At 45.9% G+C, this 20,450-nt stretch overlaps 1 protein-coding gene across 1 annotated transcript in view; it reads left to right on the top strand.

Moving 5' to 3' along the window:
* Positions 1–20,450, top strand: part of L1CAM (L1 cell adhesion molecule) — an 80,386-nt gene that overhangs the window by 52,604 nt on the left and 7,332 nt on the right. The window contains exons 22-25 of the mRNA XM_083355811.1: positions 2,054–2,176; positions 3,001–3,165; positions 14,970–15,098; positions 16,322–16,394. Of these exons, the coding sequence (XP_083211937.1) occupies positions 2,054–2,176; positions 3,001–3,165; positions 14,970–15,098; positions 16,322–16,394 (490 nt within the window). The remainder of the gene's footprint in view (positions 1–2,053; positions 2,177–3,000; positions 3,166–14,969; positions 15,099–16,321; positions 16,395–20,450) is intronic.

The following is a 20,450-nucleotide window of genomic DNA, read 5'->3' as shown; positions in this document are numbered from 1 at the left end:
GTTCAGAAGCTCATGTTGAAAACATAGTGCTCCCTGTTTCAATTTTCACCTACAATAACTCTGTGAAGTAAGCTGGGATGAGAGACTGTGACTGACCTGAAGTCACCTCCAGAACATCCATGGCTGTATGACCTTTATTCACACTTACAACCATCACACTATTCCAGCAGTCATGTGATTACAATTTTGGGCCCTTGGCAGCCAGCTCACCTTTACAGCCAGCTGCGGCATCCTGCAGCTTTGTAATTGTGACCTGTAGCCCCTTGGGGAAGCTGGATTTGCTTAATGACTGCATGGTTCATTTAACAATCATGGTGATTCATTTAACAACCATGTTAAGAATGGTCATAAAGTTGAGTCCAGTCATGTAATGATTCGCTTTATGACTGCCCCGTTGATGGAGATTCTGGCCCCAATTGTGTTCATAAGTTAAGGACTCCCTGTAGACCCTAACTGGTCCATGATATTTCCATAGACTACATCTCTACTCAGATTATTCACACGCTTAGCCTGTGCCTTTCTTGCCACAATTCATTTGATTTTGCGCTACTTTCAGCTGTAAAAATGACTGCTGAGTGTGTTCTGCCTACTTTGTTATACAGAGGCGAGAGTTGGTATTCAAAAGAAGCATGAAAGTAAATTGAATACAATAGAATTAGCTACTTAGTGTGTGGTCAAATAAGAAGAGATAGGGCCAAGAATGAATGAGTGGTGAATGAATGTGGAAGGATTTCAAAATAAAATGGCAGTACAGACTTTCAGGTGGTTTGTTCATGTAGAGGGAGTGAGTGTTGAATTGTACAACAACATTTGGAAGAGTGAAGTGGTGAAGAAGACCAAGAAAATCATGACTGTATGGAGTTGTTGAGATGTTGAAAAAGAGAGAAGGCCACACATAAAGAATAGGCAATGTATGAAGCAGTGTATGGACACTGTAGAAGGAAGGATTGTTTTACCTTGATATAAAAATATGGAGAAATATGTTGAATGGTTTTGATGTTGGAGGTATGTTTCCTGATATTTTTCCTTATCTCACCTTCTAATTTCTTTATTTTACTTTTACTTATTCCTTTACTGTGCTATACATAATGCTGCTCACCCAAAAGGGAATAACATGATAACTCGACGATACCGAGGTATCAGATGTCACAGTGGATGGTCCACATGTGTAAAGCAACTTGAAAACAAGAAACTATAGCAGCCGGGTATCAGGTTGTGTTGGCAACATAATTGGAACTTATGGAGAGAGTAACCATTAGACACACACAATGTAAAAACCCTGATTTTTTTAGCTAAAAAAATTAATATTCAGAGGGACTTTTTTGTGCAGTTGCAGCTGCACCACAGGAGCTCCTTCAGGGTGAGGCAGTCCTTTTTTTTTAATCTCAGCTTCTTTACTTTTTTCCCCTTTACTTTTAAAAAGCTCCTTTCTAGGGATTTTTCCTCCCCAGATGCCCGATTTTGTCTGGCCTGAGAAACTAAGCAGAGGCAGGCATGAATGAGAAACTGCGACAGAACCTGATAGGCCATGGACCTGCATTGGCCAACAGTGGCGTAGCGTGGGGGGTGCAGGGGGGGCCGGCCGCACCGGGCGCAACATCTGGGGGGGGCGCGCTCGCACTCGCAGCTCTCTGCCCCTGCCTGGCTCACTCACTCTCTCTCACTGCAGTGCTGGCTGTGCGAATCCGATCCGAGCCGCCGGGTCGCCGCCCACTGTGAAGGGGGGGTGCCAGGCGTGCGGTGCGGTGCGGAGAGAGAGCGAGGGACTATCTGGGGGAGGGACAGTGCAGCGGCCGGGTGCTTGCCCCGGGTGCTGACAACCCACGCTACGCCACTGTTGGCCAACTAGTTTTATAATTGCTGCCACAGAAATTAGATTAGTATGTCCCAATTCCCACAGTGGAAATATAGTTAACCTGGCAGTTTTTCTGAGGTCTTAATGACCTTGCTGTTTGCTCTGAAGCCTACAGTGGTGGGACTTGTAGATTCTCCAGTGAAGACATAGTGATATTAATACTTTTCTCTCTCATTTTCTCCCTGCCTCTATGCCCAGTGAACTTGTCTTTTGTAAACATCAGTTTGGGCGAGATAGGAGAAAACTTCACCACCATCATCTGGATCCCACGTCAGAACCAGCGAGATGTGGAGTTTGCAGTCCGTCTTATGAGCAAAACAGGTAAGAGGAGGGGTGTGGATGTCCTCTTTCTTGTATAGTCTTCATGTTCTTACCTCAGCCATGGGCAAGCATCTTTTAGGATGAAAAGCTCTGTAGATCACTCATTATTGTCTTAGGAGCTATATTTGTTCATATATACATGCTCCCCACAAAATCCTCTTTCGCTAACATCTCATACCATATACTTTCTACCACTCTCTTCCCACACCCATTTTGCCTTGCATACACTGTTGCTTCATGTATAAGCGTGCGCGCATGCGTGCACGAACACACACACACACACACACACACACACACACACACACAGACTTTTCATTCTATTCAGGTCTTCAAATGTGTGAGCTTTCCAAATCTTCCATTCAATTCCAACATTGAATGCTGGACTAAAATGGATCTACTGTATGACCTGATCCATCAGATCTCTTCTTACTGTTCTTTTCTTCCCTCTTTCCAATCATCTGGGAGGGATGAGGAATTCTCTCTGCCTGGCCATCAGATTTATTGAAATTGCTAATTTTATACGTTGGGAAATCAGTGATGTGCAAGTGGTTGCCAGCTGGAAGGGGACAAGTTTCTTCCTTTTGAAGGCCTCTTTTTGTAAATTCCTAGTTTCCTTATGAGGAAATAAGTGATTTTCAATCAGTAGGAGTCCATCAGCTACCGGTCAGTGAAAAATAATGAAGAATGGGGTATTAATCCATGACAACAATAAATTACACCTGTCTGGATTCCCACTAGAGTACAATCAAAGGCAACACGTTCTTTTGGTTCAGCAGAGTGAGGAACTCAGCCACAATCTTTCTGTCTCCCTCTATTTCAAACAGACATAGGACAGTGGCATGATGTAGGAAAGGCCAGATCAGGCCAAGGCTCATACAGCATTCCAGATTTGCAGCCAGGCAAGCAGTATCGTGTTCAACTGGTGAAAGTACACCGAACTGGGGATGTTCAAATCATTTGGGAGTCGGATGTGGAGACCAGTGGTGTGGGTAAGTTATATTGGAGAACCAGGAATCATCCAAAACATAATTATTAATTATTTACTAATTATTAATCTAGAAATGCTCAAAATTCATCTGTTTCTTAAAAATTACTTGTTTGTTGTTTCCTTAATTAACTTATTTGGCCAGAATAAGATGAAAAGTTGGAGGATAGTTAACTCTAGTCAGGGCATGAGTTCATTTATATTGGAATAACAATTTTATCCACAGTTTAATGTGGATCTAGATTACAAACTATTCCTACGAATCCCTCACTCAGTCAAAAAGTAGGTATTTTGGTGATAAACACCACATAAATGTCACATTTGGTAAATTTTGATCTTTCTTTGTCACTCTTGTAAAACAATTATTGGTAGAATGCAAGAAGGAAGGAAGGGGTTTCTAGCAACAAAAGAATGTATTGGATCTATTGTGGTATTATTTTAAAGTAATTGAACAATATCTATTGACAGTTAGCACTCTATTTTCTCTTTGGAAACTTGTATCATTTTGATACATTATAGTTTGGAATTGGACTGTGCAAAGCCTGCTCAATTTTTCACAAGGATGGGTCCAGAACTTTGGAAACAGTCTATCTGATCTAGGTTGCTCTGGAAATAATTAATTTCTACTCATTTCCCAGTTCAGTAGCAAATTGGGAAAGATCAAAATTCTGCCTTCCAATTATCAAGCCTAAAGTTTTTAAAGAAATCTCTCTCTTTTTGAAGTTCAAATTCAAGTAACATTTTCACTTTTTTGTTTTGAGATGGAATATGATTACATTGGAAAGGGAGAATGTTTACCTTGCTAGGAACATGCATGGCAAATTGCAAATAGAGACCCTGAGGGGCTGATTGTAAAGGGACACCCTTTTTGTTCACAACTGTCCATTAGATTAACCAAATTAATCCACTAATCCCTCCCATGGGTGTCACTGTCACTTTCTTCTGCCTGCCGTTTTTCCACCTATCACAAAACACCCTTCTCTGCCTGCACATCTGCCAGTGCTATGCTGTCCACTGAGTTAATACTGCACTATTTGGAAATGTAGGATGGTTTTTCTAAGGTAGCAATGAGTGAAACTACCATCCACTACTAACCATTGAGAGGGCTGTTGCTTTGTTGCTTCATGGACTGTGTGCTCCCAAGCCAGTACCTAATTGGTTCAGCTATGAAGCTAGGAAAAATGAAAATGGTATGGAGATGCAGTTTCAAGTACTTGGCCTGTAATGTAGTGGGTCTGATGCAAGGAAGAGATGCCAGCCGGAGTACAGGTTCAGCTCTTTATTGAAGGGGTCCGTACTGGGCAAACACGGGCTACTTGGCCTCCTTATATACCTGGCCAGGTAGGCAGCTAGCCAATGGGGTTGGCCCTAGGTTTCCTGCCGGACGCTGGGTTTCCCGCCAACCGTCCAGGCCAACTCCCCCTAGTGGCTGCTGCTATGTAGGCGACCTGTACCTGGATACATAACACCTTTCCCCCCCTTAGAGAAGAGCCTCCCTCACAACTATGCAACATAATACAACTATATACAATGTGTAACTATTTACATATACAACGAGGTTGATGGGTCACTGGCAAACGTAGTCCGCTAGGTATGCTGGTGTCCTGTGGGGCCTGGTGGATCGTCTGAGTGGGGCTTCGCCCTGTCCCTGGTCATCTGGCTCATGGTGCTCCTGGGCTGGGTTGGGTCCGGCCGCCGGGTCACCGCCACCGATGATGCCCTGTTGCTGCTGCAGGGCCAGCTGATGGAGGCCATCCCACACTTTTTCAGGGTCCGTGCAGCTTTCCGCTGGTCTGGGGTCTTTTGGGGTGTGGTTTTCCGGTTGGACATGGGTGGTGCACTCAGGGGTCCTTTCCCTGAGCTGGTCAATGTGTCGCCTGATGTGTCGATCCCCCTCCACCCCTACGATGTAGGAGAGGGGCCTGGTTTTCTCTACCATGGTCCGCAGAATCCATGAGTGTCCTGCCCCGTAGTTCCTTACCCAGACCGGGTCCCCCACGTTGAGCACCCTAGGTGCCGAGGGCTTCTCGGTCTCTGCCGCCACTCGGTCAGGGTGCTGCCAGTCAAGCTTGGTGATGAGGTGCCATCCCTGTCGTAGTTCTGCTGGGCTCTTCCCTGTGGCCACACACAGTGTGGTGTGCTGGGCAAGCAAGAATTGTGCCAGCTGTTGATGCCAGTCCCCGCTGATGATGCGCCGGAGTGCGTCCTTGGTTGTCCTTACCATCCGTTCAGCTTGACTGTTAGTCGATGTGTGGAAGGGCGCAGAGGTGGCGTGTCTAATCCAGTTCGCCTTCAAGAACGCCTGGAAATCATTAGCGGTAAACTGAGGTCCGTTATCAGACACAATTACGTCGGGAAGGCCGTGTGTGGCAAAGAGGCCCTGAGCACCTGGATTGTCCTTGCTGAGGTCATGTTTGGAACAGGGACTACCTTCAGCCACTTAGAGTGGCTGTCTACTACTACCAGGAACAGCTGACCCTGGAAGGGCCCCGCGTAGTCAATGTGAACACAGGACCAGGGAGTGTGTGTTGCCTCCCACCTGTGCACGGGGGTGTGGGGCATTTCTGGCCTGGATCTCTGGCATGTGTAACAGCCCATGACCCGTTCCTCAATGTCCTTGTTCAGCCCTGGCCACCAGAGGTAAGTCCTGGCCAGTGCCTTCATCCTAACCACCCCTGGATGTCCCTCGTGCAGAGACTCCAAACCCTGTCCCAGAATGCTGTGGGAATGATGACCCTGCTTCCCCAAAGGAGGCAACCCCGGTGTGTGGAGAGTTCATGCCGCCTGGTGAAGTATGCCTGGAATTCAGGTCCAGAGGACCTGTCCTGCCAGCCTGTGCGTACCCATGAGTGTACCCTACTGAGGATGTTGTCATAGGCCATCTTTGCTGCAATGTCCCTGGCATGTACTGGGCGTTCTGGTAATTCCTGCAGCGCCAGTATCTGTGTTGCTGGTGCCGGGTCTGGTTCTGTAGTGTCTATGGGCAGCCTACTTAGGCCGTCTGTGTGGCCCATCTCCTTCCCTGGCTTGTGCACCAGCTTGCAAATGTAAGTTGCAAGGAAGATGGACCACCGGAGCATTCTGGGAGATAGTATTTGGGGAGTCTGTTTGTCCATTGTGAACAGGCTGAGCAGGGGTTTGTGGTCTGTGTAAATTGTAAACTCCGTCCCTGTAAATTGACCCCGGCAACTATTGCCAGGGCCTCTTTATCTATTTGGGCATAGTTCCTCTCTGCTCCAGACAGCATTCTAAAGTTGTAAGCTATTGGGATCTGGGCCCCATTAGGCTCAAGGTGGCTTAGTACAGTGCCCACACCGTAAGGGGATGCATCACATGCAATGCATATGGGCTTTGATTCTATAAAGTGTGTCACTGTGGACTTGTCAGACAGTAGTGCCCTTAAAGCTCTGAAGCTTTGGTCATGGACCGTGGTCCAGGCCCATGCTGCCTTCTTGTCCAATAGCCTGTGTAGTGGTTCTGCGATGGCTGCCTTGTGTGGGAGGAATGTGTGGTAGAAATTGAGCAGGCCCAGGAATACCTGCAGCTCTGCTTTGTTCTTGGGTGTGGGTGCCAGCTTGATGGCCCTTACCTTGGACTCTGTGGGGTGGATTCCCTTTGCATCTATCCTGAAGCCCAGGAATTCTGTGGAAGGGACCCCAATACTGCACTTCTCCCTCTTTAATTTGAGGCCAGCAGCATGCAGCCTGACTAGGACCTCCCTTAGCCTACCTGCCAGTTCCTCAGCTGATGCTCCTGCAATCAGGACGTCATCAAAATAGGGGAAAACTCCTGGGATGCCCTTGAGGGTTTTTTCCATAATTTCCTGGAAAATGCCAGGGGCTACACTGATCCCAAACTTCAGCCTGTTTACCTTGAAAGCTCCCCTGTGTGTCACTATAGTCTTTGCTTCTGTCATTGCCCTAGTAACCGTGAGCTGCTGGTACGCCTGCGTGAGATCCAGCTTTGCAAAGATGGCGCCGCCTTGAAGGGAAGCGAGAATGTGGCTGACCGTGGGGACCGGGTAAACATGCGGGTTTAGGGCGCGGTTCACCAAGCACTTGTAGTCAGGCAGATCCTCACTTCCCCGTTAGACTTGAGTGGGGTGATTATCGGGGTTTCCCACTCCCCCCCCATCTATGGGCTCTAGGATTCCTTGGCCTACCAGCTTGTCCAATTTGCTCTCGATTTTGTCCTTGAGGGCGAAGGGGACTCACCGCGGCCTGACTCTAATGGGGAACGCTCGGGTTCAATTTGAATGAGATGGGGGCCCCTGTATACTTGCCCAGTCCATTGAAGATGTCTGCAAACTCCTTGCAGACGGCCTCGATGGACTCTCCCTGGATGCAGTGGATCCCTGTGACTATGATTCCCAGGGCCTCAAACCAGTCTAGGCCGACTAGACTGGCTCTCCAGCCCTCTACCACCACTACCTCCAGGAGCTCCTCACGACTCTTAAACCTCACGGAAAGGGTGGCCTCCCCCTTTACCTTGACCAGCGCGTTTTGGAAGTTGGTCAGGGCTAAATTTGAGGGCCGCAATTGAATCTGCTGCTTGCTCTGGCTGTTAATGTAGTTAAGGGTCTCATCGGAGATGACGGAGACTGCAGAGCCGGAGTCAAGCTCCATTTTACAGGAAACGCCCTGCAAGCGGATTGTTAATTTAATTTTGGGTTTGAGCAGCCGGTGACTACCGGTGTGGTGGATGCCCAGCCGGCTCTCAAAAAATCCAATTTGTAATTGGGTCGGGGCCCCAGTACCTCTCGGTGGTGAATCTTCTGGGTGCAGCTTGTGGATCTCTTCTCAGGGTCGGCGGCTATGACAGACTGCGGCTATGTGGCCTGTCTTCTTGCAGGCCTGACATGTGGCCAACCGGAACTTGCAGAGCATGCGCACGTGGTTTCCGCCACAGCCTACGCACTTCTGTGAGCCGTCGGTCGGCCTGGGCTTGTCCGGACATCTGTCTCATTGGTTTGGGGCCGCCTTCCACCAGAGGAGGTCGATGTTCCGTTTGTCCTCCTCATCCTCGGCCGTGGCGACCTGCTGGTGCATGGTGCCCATCTGGCTGCCGGATCTGGATTCCTGGATGGCCTGGACTGCCCTGCAGGCCGCTTTGTGGGCCAGGATGGCATCCTGGGCTTCCGGTAGTGAGACCTCGGCCTTCGCGAACAGGCGCTCATGCAGCCTCGTGTCCCATAGGCCACAAACCAGCCTGTCGCGTAGCCGCTCTTCCAGGTTTGAGAACTTGTAGGTGCTGGCAGCTTCCCGCAAGGCGGCAATGTAATCAGCCCCTGACTCGTCAGGTCGCTGGTCTCTCTTCTCGAACCGCGACCTCCAGGCCAGCGTGGACATGCGAGGCTGGAAGTTAGCGTTCAGCTTGGCGATGAGGTCCCGGTAGGAGACGGCTTCGATGGGCTCTGGGGAGAACAGGTTCGCAGCGACCTTGAGGAGTTCAGGGCCACCAATACAGAGCAGGGCTGCCGCCTTTGAGCTGTCCTCCGAGATCTGGTTGAACCTCATGTACAGCTCAGCATGCGACAGGTATTGGGCCCACTTCTCCGGATGGTGGGTGTCGAATTCGCAGGGTTTTCCTGTTCTTGCCATCGTTCCCCTGCCGGCTGCTGCGGTGGCTGGTCTCGGATCTCGATCCTGGTGGCCGGGGCTGGTCGCAGGTTGCTCACAGTGGCTGGGTCGCGGTTGCTGGCGGTCGCATTGAGGGGGGAGGAAAGATGCCTCTTTTCCTCCAGCACGCGGTGCGTTCCCCTAGTGAGTTCAGCTCTTTAGTCGGCAGGATCCCACCCTCGTCGCCATGGTAATGTAGTGGGTCCAACACAAGGAAGAGACGCCAGCCGGAGTACAGGTTCAGCTCTTTATTGAAGGGGTCCGTACTGGGCAAACACAGGCTACCTGGCCTCCTTATATACCTGGCCAGGTAGGCGGCTAGCCAATGGGGTTAGCCCTAGGTTTCCTGCCGGACGCTGGGTTTCCCGCCAACCGTCCAGGCCAACTCCCCCTAGTGGCCGCTGCTATGTAGGCGACCTGCACCTGGATACATAACATGGCCAATGTTGGATCTGGCCTTGTGGTCTAGTTTTAGTGCTTTTCCACTGTGTAGACCACATCTACCAGATAGGGATGAAATCAGATTAAGAAATCCCTTTCCAAATTTCAGCCCCTTCTTTGGTAATTCTTAGGATTTTGTTTTTAATATTCAGTCAAAATGGGGCTTCCTATAACTTGAATCCATCTGTGCTCTAGAACTTAGAAGAAGAAATGACATCCCTCCAGGTATTTGAACAATCTTTCCTCATGGGAGTTAGATTCTAGTTGTCCAATCATCTTTATTGCCTTTCTCTGAGCCTGTTCCAATTTCTCCGAATGCGGTGCCCAGAAATGAACACAATACTTAAGGAGCCTAGCCAAAATAGTTGAAATTCCTGTGATTTATGAATTAAATTGTACAGTATCTCTTTTAAACTTATATTAAATTATAAATCTATTGGAAAGTAATAATAGATGAGTACTCTGAATATGCTTTTTGAGTCATTTTGGATCCACTTAATTATCATGCTATCCAGCCCACATTTTACTTGCTTTACTTTACTCATGCCATGGGGTATTTTATCAAATGCTTTGCTGAAATCAAGTTACAGTTGTGCCTATTGCATTCCCACACTCAAAAATTATCCCATTTTTAAAAAAGAAACAGATAAGGCTAGTCACGGACAATTCTCATGAATTGTTCGTGAGAAATCCATGCTGATGTCTTAGTTTATTGTTTCTAAAGTGCTTTGAGCTCCATATCTAAATAATCTGGTGTAGATTTTTCTGAGGTATTAATCCCTGCTAACTGGTCTGTAATTTGCTGGGTCTTCCTTTTTTCCTCCTGCTGAAGAATGAGTCCACACATTCAGACTCAGGGACTCTACAGTAACTGTTGATTGATTTTGAAGTATGCTACATTTTGAAGATAAAGCTTTGAATTTGAATTACTCTAAGCTGAAAGTCCTCATTGAACTGGAAGAAGAGGCCAAAATATTACCTACCTGCTGGTTGTTAAGTGCCAGTGCTAGTTCTGACTTGGTAATGAAATACTTGCCTGAGAAATAGTTACTATTTACTGGATTTATACCCTGTCTTTCACTCAAAGGTTTAAGTGGTGTACACAGTCCTATATTTCCTCACAAAAACCCTACACAACAGGTGGGGCTTAGAGAAAGAAAGAGTGATTGGCTTCAGATCGCCACTTGAGCTTCCATAGCCAAGAGTGGAACCTGGATCTCCCCACTCCAATCCAAGCTCTTAGTATTTGCTCCATGCTAACTTCTTCTAAAGGGACGTGGTGGCTCAGTGGGTTAGGACGCTGAGCTTGTCGATCAGAAGGTTGGCAGTTTGGCGGGTTGAATCCCGAGTGCCGCGTAACAGAGTGAGCACCTGTTACTCGTCCCAGCTTCTGCCAACCTAGCAGTTCGAAAGCATGTAAAAAAAAAATGCAAGTAGAAAAATAGGGACCACTACGGTGGGAAGGTAACAGCGTTCCGTGCGCCTTTGGCGTCTAGTCATGCCGGCCACATGACCACGGAGACGTCCTCGGACAAGCGCTGGCTCTTTGGCTTTGAAACGGAGATGAGCACCGGCCCCTAGAGTTGGAAATGACTAGCACGCATGTGCGGGGGAACCTTTACCTTTACCTTTAACTTCTTCTAAATAAAGGCTCTGCCCCTAATTTACAGCAGTGGAAGCCAGGGAGAGTTTCAGGAGCTCTGCTTTTAAAAACTTATTTCCAGCCCTCAGTGCTGAAACAAAGTTAATTGATAGAATCTTGACTTCAATTTGTATGAGCTCTCAGGTTTTATCTTGGGCCCCTGAATCTATTTTGGATTTTGCTTTCGCTTGTAATTTTGCCCGCTCTTTGCAACCTGGTTTCCGACTTTTAGCTTGCCTCTTGATCTTGTGTTCAGTCACAGGTTTTTTTGGCTGGACTGTCTGGCAATAGATATCCAGGAATATGCTCTGTAACCTTCAGTTGTGCTTTCTGCTCTCTCCGTCCTTCGTATGATTCTTTCTACTTCCCCAGTTTTATTAACGGCCACATTCCTCTAAGCGCTATTTTTCCCCTCTTTGCACTTTGTAGACAGAAACACATCTGATCTCTTACACAATTATCTAAGCGGTTCTTCATTGGAATCACTGATTTGTGCCCCCCACCCCCCGCTTTTTTATTTCCTTTTGGAACATTACATGCAAAAAGTTCAAGTGTTGGCAGAAGCACTTATTTTGTCCTCCCTCAGATTTTGCCTATCACAAATACAATAAGGCAGGTCCGGTTTTAGGGCAAGGCAAAAGTAAGGGTGTTGTTGCCAATCTCCTTCTGAATAATTCTTAAAATGCAATCTTTGCATTAGCAGCAGGTGGCACCATCAGTCAAAGTGGCCTAGGGGTGCCCTATGCCCTTCCTCTGTCAATGCCCTAACCCAGGGGTAGGCAACCTCGGCTCTTTTATGACTCATGGACTTCAACTCCCAGAATTCCTGAGTCAGCATAGCTGACTCAGGAATTCTGGGAGTTGAAGTCCTTGAGTCATAAAAGAGCCGAGGTTGCCTACCCCTGCCCTAACCTAAAGCATAACTTATGCGTGCTATTCCCTTTTGGACCACCATCTGCAATTTGCATATGCTTTCTCAATATTTCTGTTTTTTTTCCCTTCAAAAATGTATTAAGATGAAAAAGATTGGAAAGAAGCCCAATACCTTTTGATTTGTATCTTTAGTAGCTTTCATTTTGGGGGGGGGGCTGTTAATGTACTCTTTATGCTTCTATTGTTAGGAAAGTTCATAGCTGTATTTACCTGGCTCAGAGAATAATACCTCTTCTTTGAAAAGTGAAATTGGATTTTAAAAAATCCTAGTTACTTCATTATTGTGTTTATTTAAGGAAATCTTAAGACAACATTTCCACTTTAAATGTAAATTATTTGTGAAAGGTTCTAGGTTTTTTTTATTCCATTCATTGCTAGTATTTTTCAACCTATCAGGTTGGTTTTTTTTTTTTTTTGCAAATATATATATTTGTAATTGCCTTATGTCAGTGCTAAAGATTGCCTCCTTCCTGATGTCTCAGGCATTTTAATACATTTTGTAATTTATTATTTATAGTTGTTTTATTCGATGTGTCATTTTAAAGAAAAGAAAACCAGCATTTTGGAAGAAAAGAAAAACATCTTCCATTTTCTTACTGTTGGGAAGCGAGAAGTTGAAAGAGACCCTTGAAATGCATTAGGCTTTGGAAAAGATGAAGAAAGCTGGGAGTTAGTGACTATCTTGCAACATTTTAAATGTCATAGCAACAAAGACAAGAAAGCCACTTCTTTCCTTTTGTGTCATAGAATATAGCTGGTAAATGAATTTTAGGAAGACCTGAGTATGACAAGAATAGAGCATAATAGGCTTGTTGTGGCTTAAACCATGGTGTTTTGTTGTTGTTTGTGAAGGGGAGAAATATTCAGAAAGGGTCCATTTCTTATTGGCATTTCCCTTGCTTACTCTATGATCCAAGCTATGGGAAGGGGACAAACTGGTAGAATTTTCTTGCAGGCTGTTTAACTACTTTTTAGATACTAGATAAAAATTATTTTATGCTCTTGAGTTGCTTAGTTGCTTTTGAGCTGCTACGTCGAGTAGTTGCTCTTGGAGTCTAACCTATTTCCATGGGTTTTCATGGCATACATTTTCAGGGTGGGGAGTAGGTGATTGTATTTTGATTTTGTTGTAAGCCACTTGGTCACCATGTACATAAGTGATGAGATATACATTTATAAAATAAATACCAAGTTTCCCCCAAAATAAGTCCCAACCAGAAAATAAGCCCTAGCATGATTTTTCAGGATACTCGTAATATAAAACCCACCCCAAAAATAAGCCCCAGTTAAGATCATCAGCCAGATGATCCTAGTCCTCCAGCCCTCGACCACGAGAATATCCAAGTGCCCTTGGAAACTCTTAAATCCCAGAGAAAGGGTGGCCTCCCCCTTGATTTTTACTGGGGCGTTTTGGAAATCAATGAGGATAATATTGGAGGGCCTCAGTTTGGCCCACCGCTTGCTCCGGCTGCACACAAGTTTAAAAGTCTCATACGAGATGACTGAGACTGCAGAGCCAGAGTCAAGCTCCATTTTACAGGGAATGCCCTGTAAATGGACGTCCAATTTAAGCTTGGGTTTGAGTGGCCGGTGGATCCTGGTGCAGCAGATGGCCCTCCAGCTTTCAAAAATCCTATGGTGGTGTGTTTCGGGGCCCCCGTACATTTCTGCGGTGCATCCTCTGGTTGTAGCTCGTGGAAGCCGTCTCGGGAATGGCTACGGCAGACTGCAGCGATGTGGCCTGTTTTTCTGCAGGCCCGACACGTGGCCATCCGGAACTTACAGTTTGCCCTCGCGTGGTTTCTGCTGCAGCCGGCACACTTGGGGATGGTTGCTGTCCTCCGCTGGTCCTCCTGGTTCCCGTGACGCTGCTCCAGTTGCTCCAGCCTCCGGCGAACCAGGTCAATGTTGGTTTCTTCCTCCACTTCTCCACTCCCGCCGTACCCAGTGTTTTCGCAGTGAATGGATCCTCCTGGGCTGCTGGGTCAGGGGGGGCTGGACCGTGTGTACTGCACCGCCGGCCGCCTTGTGGGCCAAGATCTTGTCCTGAGCATCATGGAGGGTCAAGTTGGGCCTAGTGAACAGTTGCTGTTGTAGCCGCTTGTTGCGTAGGCCGCATACGAGCTGGTCGCACAGCGTCTCATCCAGGTTGCTGAACTCGTAGTGTGGCCTCTCGCAAGGCCATGACGAACTCCGACACCAACTCGCTCGGCCATTGAACCCGCAGGTCGAAATGGGCCCGCCAGGCCAGCTCGGACATTTGTGGCCTGAAATGTGCATTCAGCTTCTTGGCAAGGTCTCAGTACGCGACGATCTCAATCGGCGTCGCCGAGAACAGGCTGACGGCCAAATCGTAGGTTGCGGGGCCGCTCATGCAGAGCAGGGCCACCGCTTTTTGGCCATCTTTGGTGATCCGGTTGGCTCGGAGGAACCCCTCCACCTGCCCCAGGTGTGAGGCCCATCGTTCAGGGTGGCAGATGTCGAATTTGCAGAGCTGGCCGATTTGTGCCATTTTGCAGTGTCCGGTTCAGAGAGTCCTGCTTCTCAGATGTGCCCACTAGCATGGTGACTAGCCGGTCATCAGAAAAGAGGGGTGGAAAGATGCCTCTTTCCTCCAGCAAGCGATGCTGTCTCCTAGTGACTTTCAGCTCTGGAGATGAAGCAGGATCCCATCCTCATCGCCACTATTGCATAGTGGGTTCAGCAACGCAGGAAAGATGCAGGCAGATGAGTTCAGCATAGCAGCACTTTATTGGTGGGAGAACTGAGTTGGGGAATAGGGGTTACCTGTACCCTTTATATGCCTGGCCAGGTACCCACCCAACCAATCAGTTTAAACCTGGCCAGGTACACACCCAACCAATCAGTTTAAACCTCCGTTTCCTGCCGAAAGCTGATCCTGGCCACAGCAGTTTTGGTACAGCGCCACCTGGTGGTATCGGCTATGCTGCTGCTTAAAGGTGCTTCTTTAAACCCATACATAACAAGTATGTGTTTTTTTTTAAGGAGAGCAGCAGCACTAGATTTTCCATCTCAGTAGCCTGTTGTCCTTATGGTGTGGACTGGCTATTGGCATCTTTCTGCCCCTTGTTTTGGACAAGAGCATTGCTTGGTAGGGAACAGGCAGGTTTTGGTGAGATGATATTAATGTTAAGTACTCACTGTTTTCTACAGTTCAAGAGAGACAAAAAAACTTTGCTGCGGAAGGTTGGTTCATCGGATTTATCAGCGCCATTGTCCTCCTCATCCTGGTTCTGGTGCTCCTCTGCTTCATCAAGCGCAGCAAGGGCGGCAAGTACTCGGGTGAGGTGCCCCCAGCCCCACCCTAGCACCTCGTGGCAGATCCCCATGGGCCTCCCCCCAGGCTATTATCAGTTATCAGTTATATAGCACACTTAGTGTGCCTGGTGCCGTTCGTCCTCACAACAGTCCTGTGAGGTAGGTTGTTATCGTTCCCATTTTACAGAAAAGAAGCTGAGCCCCCAAAAGTGGGGCAGTTTACGATGAGCTCAATGTTTGACTCTTGTGTGTCAGGTCAACACTTGAGCTGCTGGTCTGAGCTAGATGCATTTAGGCCAGACTTCCTGAGCTGGAGTCATCTTAGATATACTACCATGTTCATAACTGCCTGCCAGATTGGCACAAAATGATGAGTTTTTAGCCCAGCAATCAAGACAGCACATCAGGCTCGGGACAGTGAGCTAAAGGCATGGTGGGGAAATATTGAAGATATGATAGACATAGCTGTGCTGTCTGCTTAATCTGGTTTAATGATTGGTAAACCTACTAAAGCAGGCTGGGAAACATAGCGGGTGAGAGCTCTTCTGCCAGATTCTCAGCATTTCTAAAACTACAACTCCCATCACTCCTCGCCAAAGAAGATGAGAAAATATGTTTGTTCTTTTCAGTTCAAGAATAAAAAGGTACCCTTGAGCAGAAAGACAAAAAGTAAATCAAGATGATGATGACAGTAATAGTGGTAGCAGTAGCAAAATGCAGCTATTGTTCTTATAGCACTATTGCTTCTTTTTATAATGCTTCAAAGGTGTCTTTAAAAAACTGTCCAGAGATGATGATGGATTAGTCTACTTCAATCTTCTCCAATGCTGTGTCTTTCAGAGGTGTAAATCACTCCTGTTTTCCAGCCAGTGCTGTTACTGAATATTCTGTCTGTGAGCTTTGGGAGTTGTAGTTCTAATGCATCTGGAGGGCCCGTGGTTGGGGAAGGCTGTGGTACAACATGGGTGGACATGTGCTTCTTCACAACAGTCCCTTTAACTCCAACCTCCTAGCACTATAGGCTTGCTCTTAACTCCCACCCACTCACATCTTGCTGGTTATGCCCCTATTTCAAAATCTAACCCCACTGAGGGACCCTCCTCTGTTCTTTTCCATATTTTTAAAGGTTCCCCCTCATTGCTTCTTGGGAGATCCCCCTGCCCACCTCCCTTCCCAAGGTCCCACTCCGGATGGCCCTGCCCACCAACCCTTTTGCCTTGTGTAACATACTCTCTTTTCTACCCTAGTGAAAGACAAAGAGGATACGCAGGTGGATTCGGAGGCCAGGCCCATGAAGGATGAGACCTTTGGAGAATACAGGTACAATAAGTCATTGTTGCTTTTCAAACAGTAAATTGAAGCAAGTAAATGACACACACAGTTCCTTTATTTTATAATATATACCATTTTAACGATCAGTTGGGATTATTATGACACAAATTTGTATGGTTTGAGTACAAATTTAACCCTGATTATTTAAGTCTTTGGGGTTATCAGTCATAGATTTAGGGAGTGAGGAAGCAGTATGACAGCACAACAAGAATGCAAAAATGACAGAGGGGGGAAATGAGACATTTTCCACAGATTCTAATGAAAAGCATGTTAACTTGCCAACAGATGGTTAATGTTGGGAGGGGGCAGGAAGAGATACAGTGATTTAATACATTTATGAGACCCTGTCAGCAAGTTTTTGGTGGCTTGGTATACCAGGGCAGCAAAAAGATCTAAGTATTATTCACAGTGCATCAATAGATGGCTGGGGCTATCAAGACTGCTCAATTATGCTCGTGGGTATAATAAGATAACAAAAATGACAAGGGCTGGCAATGAACCAAAGGAAAGGAATTTCATAGTGTTTCCATTTTATATGTATGCATATATCTTTGTGTATATGGACGCATCTGAATGGTGCCAGGATTTCTTGGTGCCTTCCATTTCTCTCTTTTGACCTCAACTTACCGTACCTTCCTTGAAATGTGATGTTACTTTTTTTCTTTTTTCTCTAATCTCCCCTGCCTTTTACTTGACTAACCCAGGTCCCTGGAGAGGTAAGAATGCAAGGGGTAAACACTGAATTTTGCACTGCATGTTGATGGGGGAAGGTGAGGTTAAAAGGGCCAGGACAGCATTTCCCATTGGCATGCTTCTGGATTTCACTGACCTTATCATATCAGGGAGAAAGAAAAGCCATTTCCATAAAGGGAATTTCAGACTAATGTTGCTTCCCTTGCCTTAATTATTGGGGGAAAATCCTAAAAATGGCTAAGGATAATTTTAAGACAGTTCTTTTCTGATTCTACTATCCAGTGAACAGCAGTGGCAAGAGGGATATTTCACATTAGAAAGAATATTGATAAGGGACTACATATGAAAATGGCTTTTAAAATTTCAGAATACAGTCTTCCCTAAAATGTCATTTGCCAAGTTTCTCCACCTTAGTTGCAGGTAGACTAAAATTTAGTTTACTGTCCCTGAAGTAAATGCATTTGATCCCTGACATCTTTTTCAAAGAATCATCTCCTTTCCCTCCAGAGGGAATATAAAATATAATCAAATTATTAAAAGAAAATACTGAGATTTCATACTTCAGGGTTGCCTTGTTACCTTTTTTATGTTTATGTATGTGGATATATGTGCCTAAGGAGAACAGAGCTGTCTTTGGTAATATGAATGTTACCTTTCTGTCTTAAACCAGAATTCTGACTTTTGTTAAGAATGGAAAGTCAGAAAAAGAACTGTCCCACTCTTTGAACAATCCCAAATCTTCTACCAGGTTATATTGCAGCAATAAGAAAACGTAATAGGGTCCTTGGTGCTCTCTAAGCATGGTGGTTTTCTTGCAGATATTTCATTATCAAACTAAATAACATCATCTCCAGATGATGTTACCTAGTTTGGTAATGAAACATCTGCAAGAAAGCCACCAAGCTCAGAGAGCACCAAGGACCCCACAATTCAACCCTGAGCTACAAATATTCTCTTCTATCGGTACAGTGATGTTTGCTGAGTATCTTTGGTGTATGTGCAAATGCATGTGTGGATAAGCATTATAATGCTTTTGGGATAAAAGTGATCAGTGCTAATTGTACATGGTTTGTCCTCCCTCTCTTTCTCATTATCTCCATTTCATGAAGTTCATCAATGATTAGATTTAGGTAACAACCTTCCCTTCCCCTGCCTGCCTGCCTGCCATATCTTGCTATTTCCCCTCTAATTTATCTCCCCTGGGTACCAAAATTGTGTCCAGCCAGCTGCCCACCCCAGTTGAATCTCAAAGGTAGGGATACTGGCTGGCAGCCCCTCTTCTGAAAATCCCTGGCAGATGCCGTGCAGTCTGTCTGCTTCTCTCTGCTAAATTCATACAGCCCTCTCTCTAGTAACGGGTCAGTCTACCCAGCCTTTGACTTGATTTAGTACTCATTTGCAAGAGCTCCCTGGGTCTAAAAGGAGCTTCCTGGATGCTCCTTTGGTTCTGCTAATTTCCACATCTGCCTGTTGATTCTAAATGCTAATCAAGCATATTGGCTGGATCCTTTTTTGTTCTGTTTCAGCTCTCCTCCACACATGTTCAAAGGGTTTCCATTTATGTTTATGCACATCCTTGCATGCTTATTTGTCAGTGGAACTTGGAATTCAGAATCCTTATTCTGCATGCTTCCTTTTTGCATATTGGAGTCTTCCTCACCCAGTGAGGCAAAACTGGACATTTTAATGTTGCAAAGGGGTAAATCCAAGCTCTCTGACAGGTCCAGTATTTGATATCTGTTCCTAGGCATGTTACTATTGTAAACTTTGAGGCCCCTTAGTGTACAACTATCTTCTCTGAAGTACAGGCTTTCTTCACAGAGGAACCATGTTTGAGCTTCTAATTCTTTTTTTTTTTCTATTTCATTCCATGGTTGCACACCCTTCACTTTAAATATGCATTGCTGTTCTTGCAAAGCTGCACAGCAGCACTAGGAAAATTTTTGTTGATTTTTCCAGAGATGAAAAGCCAGTCTAGACCAGGGGTAGGCGACCCTGGCTCTTTTATGACTCGTGGACTTCAACTCCCAGAATTCCTGAGCCACAAGTCATAAAAGAGCTAAGGTTGCCTACCCCTGGTCTAGACATACAGTATATGTGTATCTTAAGCACATGGGGTCAGTGTGATAGCGTGACTAGAGGGTTAGGAAAGTCAAGTTCAAATCCCTACTCAGCCAGTCAGTAATGTGAAGGCAGTTGCTATCTCAGACCTCACAGGGTTATTGTGAGCTAAATTGTGTACCCAGGTGTGAGATGGAATAACTTTTTTATACATGAGTTCCTGGAAAAAAGATGGGGCCTTAATAAACTAAAAGTAGGCTTATCTTTGCCCAGAAAGCACCATAGGTTGAGCACTGTTCCATACTGCTGCATTTGCTCCTTCCCCCCCCCCCCCCGACTGGCCTGCTTCCATTTAAAATTCCCCAAACTTTCACAACTCACCTGTAAAAAAGAAGAAAAAAAAATAAGGCAATGATTGGTCCATTAGTAGGAGAAAGTGGCAAGAAGGTGACAAGCAAAAAGGAGAAAGCAGAACTATTTAACTCATTTTTTGCATCCGTCTTTACAACAAGGGAAAAAACAGTCCAACCTATCAAAAACAGTACCGTAAAAAACAGATTAGAAACATAAGTTAAGATAGGCAAGAAAATGGTAAGTGAGCACCTGTCCACCCTAGACGAGTTGAAATCACCAGGACCATATGGATTACATCTCAAGGTTCTGAAGGAACTGGCAGATGTGATCTCAGAACCACTGAACTGTATTTTTCCAAGATCCTGGAGCACTGGGGAACTACCAGAGGACTGCAAAAGAGCTGATGTAGTTCCCATCTTCAAAAAAGGGAAAAAATGGATCCAGGAAACTACAGACCTATCAGCCTGACCTCAATACCTGGGAAGATTCTGGAAAAGATAATCGAACAATGAATCAGCGAACACCTATAGGCAAACAAAGTCATTACCAAAAGCCAACATGGGTTTGTCAAAAACAGATCATGCCAGACAAATCTTACTACATTCTTTGAGCAAGTGACAAAATTAGTGGACCAGAGGAATGCTGTGGATGTAATTTACTTGGACTTCAGTAAGGCATTTGATAAAGTAGATCACAACCTACTATTTGATAAGAAAGCATCACCACCAGATGGATTTGTAGCTGGCTGACTGGCCGTACTCAGCATGTGGTCCTCAATGGAACTGCACCTACACAGAGGGAAGTGTGTAGTGAGGTGCCTCAGGACTCTGTTCTGGGCCCAGTACTCTTCAACATCTTCATCAATGATTTGGATGAAGGGATAGATGAAGAACTCATCAAATTTGCAGATGACATCAAGCTGGCAGGAATAGCCAG

The sequence above is a fragment of the Vipera ursinii genome (assembly GCF_947247035.1).
Source record: "Vipera ursinii genome assembly, chromosome: 2".
Taxonomy (NCBI): Eukaryota; Metazoa; Chordata; class Lepidosauria; order Squamata; family Viperidae; genus Vipera; species Vipera ursinii.
This window is presented reverse-complemented; position numbering and strand designations above follow the sequence as displayed.